Source organism: Chrysochloris asiatica, unplaced genomic scaffold (genome assembly GCF_000296735.1).
Source record: "Chrysochloris asiatica unplaced genomic scaffold, ChrAsi1.0 scaffold00003, whole genome shotgun sequence".
NCBI classification, from domain to species: Eukaryota; Metazoa; Chordata; class Mammalia; order Afrosoricida; family Chrysochloridae; genus Chrysochloris; species Chrysochloris asiatica.
Window position 1 is genome coordinate 31,913,482 of NW_006408521.1, and position 6,369 is coordinate 31,919,850.

General features: G+C 41.7%; 1 protein-coding gene across 1 annotated transcript in view; it reads left to right on the top strand.

Moving 5' to 3' along the window:
• The window catches only part of CCDC147 (coiled-coil domain containing 147), a 153,675-nt gene that overhangs the window by 34,271 nt on the left and 113,035 nt on the right, over nt 1-6,369 (top strand). Inside the window, exon 8 of the mRNA XM_006831481.1 lies at nt 2,880-2,962. Within this exon, the coding sequence (XP_006831544.1) occupies nt 2,880-2,962 (83 nt within the window). The remainder of the gene's footprint in view (nt 1-2,879; nt 2,963-6,369) is intronic.

Below are 6,369 nucleotides of genomic sequence, written 5' to 3' on the forward strand. Positions count from 1 at the left end.
TAGCATTTTCCTGATTTCTTCCTTATTTTTCTCAACTCTATTATTTAGTGTTTTGATACATTTTATAATCATTTTTCTGAATTCCTTCTCAGACATTTCCAAAGCCTGCCCATCTTCCAGTATGGAGTGTAGGTCTACTTCCAGCCCATTTGCCTCAGTCGCTTTATCTTTTTTTCTGGATGTATGCAGATATGGTCATCTGCTTCTGTTTTTTGGGGCATATTCAGGGTTTTCTGTGGCCTTAATACTTAGATGGGTGTTTATTTTGTTATTTTTTATGCTTTCTGATTGCCTCCAGGTAGATGTGATTAGGAAATGGGCTTCCCTTTTCATTCTGCTTCCTGAGAAATTTCAAGTTGGTCTTTTGATGTAACTTAGGATTTAATTTTCAGCCTATTTCCTTTTTTGTCTGCCTGTTCTGCTCCACAATTCCTGTTCAGGCCTTTTTTCTAGTTATAAACAATTCAGGGCCGGCTGTGGCCGTTTGGTTTTAAATGGAAACTGTCTCTTTAAATTTCAAGGAGATCTGTGCACATGCGTAGTAGAACCCTCTGAGGGTGGGACTCTGGTGTCCACTAGCTCAGGCACCCCTATAGTCACCAGAATGGAGGTGTGCAGATAGCAAGGGACCAATGAACAGATACCAAAAGAAAAGAATGTCCACACCTTTATCTCTGCAGTTCTGTCAGGTGTTCATGGCTGCTCTGATCCTTCCCCGGCTTGGTCTCACCCAAGATGGTGGCTCCTGGAGCAGCTGAGTGTCTTGAATTAGAAAGCAATGAATTTCTTGCTTCTGCTTCAAATTCCCTTAGCTGTAAGCCTTACAACCTTCTAACTATTCTTTTATATGTGGTTCAAAGTTCTGGGACCATCCCCTGAGCCTGCTTGGTCCGGTATTCTGTGCTGTTGCTGGAGGAGCTCCTTATTGCACTTCTACATGATCTGCCATCTTATTTGTTCTCACGAAGTGCTTTTAAGTTCATTTAATTGTTTTCCCTTTTGCTTATCAATTCCCAATTACTTATATAATAAAAATAATTAAAAAGGGATTATTGGAGCTAGACATAACAAGTTTCTAACCATGGTCACTGCCTGGCTTTGGATTTTAGACATGTGGCTTAATCTTGCTGTGCTTCAACTTCTATCTGCTTATAGGGACAGGAGTACTGGTGTGGCACTGTAGGATAAGTGCTCAGCCTCAAGGTCCACTAGGTTGGTGGTTCAGATTTACCAGCCACTCCTCGGAAACACTATACAGGATGGCCATAAGCCAGAACTAGAACTATGTTGTTGTTGTTGGTAAGTACCATGGAGTTAGTTCTGACTCATAGTGACCCTACAAAGTGTTTCTGAGGCTATAAATGTTTACGGGAGCAGACTGCCTCATCTTTCTCCTGCGGAACAGCTGGTAGTTTCAAACTGCCAACCTTGATGTTAGCAGCCCGATTCGTAACCACTACACTATCAGAGCTCCTTAGAACTGACTATGGTACTTAACAATTGGGACAGTAAGATCTACTTAATCTCTGGTAGCTTGGTGGTTATGAGTTGGGCTGCTAATCTCAATCAAGGTCAGCAGTTTGAAACTACTACCTGTTCCATGGGAGAAAGAAGAGGCTTGTAGCTCCTATAAAGATTTACAGCCTGGAAACCCTCAGCAAGGTTGCTATGAGTTGGAACCGACTCCATGGCACATAACTACTGCCACCAGGTACTAATGGTGAACTTGCTTGATTGCTAACTGAAGTCACTCAGAGGCACCTTAGTAGAATGGTCTGGTGATCTAGTGCTGAAAAATCAGCCGCTGAAAACCTCATGGAGCACAGTTCTAGTCTGACACACGCGGGGTCGCTGTGAGTCAGAGTTTACTTGATGGCAACTGGTTTTATAGCTACATATAAAAATTTAAAGCAGTTTTTTGTTTTTTTTTTTGAAATAAATTGCTGAGTTTATTGTAGGGAAAAATGATTGCATTTAATAGTTTCTGAAGAGTATAGAAAGGTCAATATAAAAAATATGATGTGATTGCAAATAACTAGTTATAGTCATGTTGATTTTGACACATGGCCACCCCATGTGTGGAGATTAAAATCATTCTGTAGGGTATTCACGTCTCTGACCTTTCAGAAGCAGATTGCTGAGGTGTCTTTGGGTGGGCTCAAACTATCCAGAGTGTTAGCAGCTGAGTGTTTAACCATACGTGCCACCCAGAGACTCCTCTGGTTACAAATATGAGAAGAAAAAGAAGATAGTATGTACCACATCTGAAGATTTCTGAGCTATGAATAGATGATGAATAAAGCTCCTAATTACCTATGAAATAAGGTAACAAATCTTCATAGCTGACCCTGTTGTTGTTAGTGCTATTAAGTCGGTCCCAACTTAGAGGCCCTGCAAAGGGTTTCTGAGGAGCAGTAGGTAGGTTGAACTGCCAGTCTTGAGGTTAGCAGTCACATGCTTATCCTGCAGCACCACACCAGGACCTCCTGCCCACAAATACCTTCCCCTCTACTTGTCAGGCACCTTACCTCTCCAATTTGTCTTCACATTCTGCTGTTGGTGGCACTTTACTTCAGCAGTAGCAATCACTAGTAAGCACGTGCATGCTACCTAAGAAGAGTAGTCCACAGACTGAGCTCGGCAAGAACGAGACTAAAGGAGAAGGTACTTGGAAATATTTTTATCCAGAATGATTGATCATGAATGTTGGGAAGTTGGTGGAAGGCAAACTAGAAGTCTATGTAAAAGGTCACAAAATGTAAACAAAACATGCATTTTACCCACTGCCATTAAAGCAGTGTTTGTATCACCTTGGGCTTGGCAGATTCTTTCTTATGTTGACTCTACACTCACTATGGTTTCCTCCTCTGATGATTTAGAGGTGGAGGCTTCAAAGAAACAAGCAGAACTCGATAAGAAAGCTATGGATGAGCTCCTGAGAGAAAGAGACATATTAAACAAGGTGAGTTTGTTACAGTAACACTGGTTAAAGATTGCCTTCCCTAGTGCTTTAATATCTGTCTATAACCAGTTTGTATGGGGAAGCAAACAAAAGAAGATTAAAATAAATAATGGTGCTCAATTTGCCTCTAAGCAGCTGCCTCTACTCTGCCATTTGCTGGCAGTGCATTGAAACTGTATTATCACTCTGAACACAAAGGGACTTCTGAGAATTAGCATATAAACCAGCAGGGGATTTAACAGTGCTGTGTGGATTCTGTTTTTATTGCTCCTTTGTTATTTGGCATTCTAAGCAGTTGATCAAAATTTGTGAGTTTAATATCTGCAATCTACAACTTTTGCTAATCCAGAAAATTGTATGTGAGTGCTACCAACACTTGCCCTTTGCAGTGTTAAGTGTAAGAATGACCTGTTGGCAATTTAGAAAGTCTTAGCATTTCCTCCATCTTCTCAATATTGTAGGTTTTACTCTTTGTTGTTGATTCTTAACCTTTTTAGCCATTCAGCTCAATGTGGCCCAGAGCTACAGGAGAGGGTTGGGGGAATTTAAAAATAAAGACTTGGAGATCTTTCCATTCAAGACTGGGGGGTCCCAGCAACTTCCAGAGGGATTCTGTGTATGGACAGCCACTTTCAGGGGGCGAACAACTTTCAAGAATATAGGCTAAACTTCCCTGCTCAAGGATTTCCTCCAGGGAGGAAGAAGAGGCAGGCTAGGTACAGCCAGACTCAGTGGGAGCTTCTTCTGAAAGATTCTGTTGTTCTTTGGCCAAAACAATGTCATCTCATCAAAGTGGAAATGGCCTATGTTCGTTCTGACTTTCACTATTTCTTTAGGTTTCCCAGAGTTGAACAAAGGTGATCAAAATAGACTATGCTTTAGCTTAGTGTTAGACTAGGAAATTTCAGAACGTGCTAAGAGAGTACATTTTTTTATTTGGACAAATACAGATTGACTAAAACCATAATTAATTTAAAAAAGCTTTTATTGTAAATTGAGTGATAGTTTTTACATGGGAGAACATCGGGTTTATATGCTTCCTATCATATTTTGTTTCATTATAATGATTACAATCCCCTCCATGCATCATCATTGGACAGCATTTGCTTCTATTTCCTCTTATTTGTTTTGTTTTTTGAATGTACACAAAAACACTCAGGAATATATAATAATTTAAACAACTAACCAAAGGGGACATTCTGCGAGCTTGCTTCCTGGCTGCCAGCACACAGCCTTTCTCTTTCCTTGAGTCTGGAGTCCCTGGATGCTCTGTCTCTCCATGTCATCATCTCTGCCTCCATTTCTGGTGTCACATCTTCTCTGGATATAGTTCCACATCCACATTCCACTCATGCTCTTCTCCCTTGATGACCCTAGGGTCCTCTGTTCCTGAACTGTAAGATTAACTACTCCCCCATTTTTATGAGAGCAAATATCTTTATGTGTTCAACATTCCTTAAGAAAATTATTGAATTTTGCGGGGAGGCGGGGGCATAATCTAGAAGTCCTGGTGTGGCACTGTAGGATAAGCTCTGCACCGCAAGGTCAGTTTGAACTGCAAGGTTGGCAGTTCCAACTCAATAGCCACTCCACAGAAACCGGATACAGGGTCGCTGTGAGTCAGAACTGATTCGACAACAACAGTAACAATCCTGGAAACAGTTCCTTTATTCTATAGTGTGTACATGTAAGCAATATTACTGAATTTAGATTTATTTGAAGCTCATACAATGTTTAATCAGCTTATATTTTCTATATACTGGTAAACAACCAGGGTGTTCTCTATCACTCTAGCACATAGAATACAGCAGTCACTTTGCCTTTATTTGTTTGATTTGATTTAACATCAATAGGGCAGGAACATTGCCCTTTTCCCTTTCATGATGTTGCATCCTTAGTGTCTAGCTCAGTGCCTGACCCTCTGCAGTTATGCAGTCAATGGTTACTAAAGAATCTACCTCTTTCACACTGATTTGAGATGCTGACTTCAAGCGTGAATGAGCACCATGGTTTGACAGGTAGCAAAGTTAATGGATTTCAGTGCTTCCAGTGGCATATTGAGGTGGCTTTGTCTTTTACGAAACAAATGTCCAATACAATACTGGAAAGTAAAACTGATCTTTTCTATGCTGTCACCCGCTGTTATTGTTAAGAGCCATTGAGTCTGTGCCAACTCGTAGTAATCCTGTATAGGATTTCTGAGGAGCTGCTGGTGCAATTAACAGTCCAGTGTTTATCCTACATTGCAGAGCTGCTGCTCTTGCAATTAACAGTCCAGTGTTTATCCTACATTGCCACACCAAGGTTTAATTCACCTTTTGTTGTTAAGTGCCATCAAGTTGGTCCTGACTCATAGCCAGCGACCCTGTATAGGGTTTTTGAAGCTGTAAAGCTTTGCAGGAGCAGAAAGCCTCATTATCCCCCATGGAACAGCTGGTGGGCTCAAACTGCCAACCTTGCTATTGGCAGTCCAATGCTTATCATACAGCATCACCTTGCTCCAGTTCACCTTTTACCTGTTCGTAATTTCAATAGTTTTCAGACCTGGCTGTGGGTCTGTATTGGTTAGAGATTTGGGAAGAGAATACAAGATAGCTCATGGAACATGAGGATACAGGAAGGCCTCAGAAATAGATAGGTACCTGACCTGGTGTTCTTGAGATATACAGAAAGTCAGTCATCTCTCTCCACCACGAGGCTTTCTGCTGAGTTCCGACTTCCTTTCTCTCTTTCAGTGAAGACCATCTCTCTGTGTCAGTCCAGAAAAATGGCTGCCACCAACAGCTCCCAAGTTTACATCTTCTGCTGAGTTGCAATGGACTGCTAACCACAAGGTTGGCAGTTCAAACCCATCAGTCACTCCTTGGAAACCCTATATAGGGTCACTATGAGTTGTAACTGACTCTATGACACTTAACAACAACCACTGAGTTGCAGACATCTGAAAGTCCTGTTTCAAACCTCCCTGGAAAGGTTGTTTGGTCTACCTAGTTGAGGCTGCAGAGCTAGCCCCTTTAGCAGGATCTTAGCTTCCAGAGCGGCACTGCTGTGAACTCTGTGTTTCCGGGGAGCTTGGGTGGTTCTACGTCAGCATCAGAAATCACCAGTGCAACTAAAAAAAATCCACGTTCCTGGGCACCAGCCTAGAACCACTAAAGTCACCACTTCTGCAGCTGAAACTTGGGTATCTGCATTTTTAGTAAACTCAGCTTAATCCACTTTTTAGTACGAAACCACGATCCATGATCAGTTTCAGTTGTAACCTCACACACACACACACACACACACACACAATACTAGAGGTAGGTAGAAGTTAAAAGCATGGGATTTGGGGTCACCTGGGCTAGGGTCTTGGTGTGGCGCTAAAGAATAAACTAAACACAAGGGGAGGTTCAAACCCACCAACC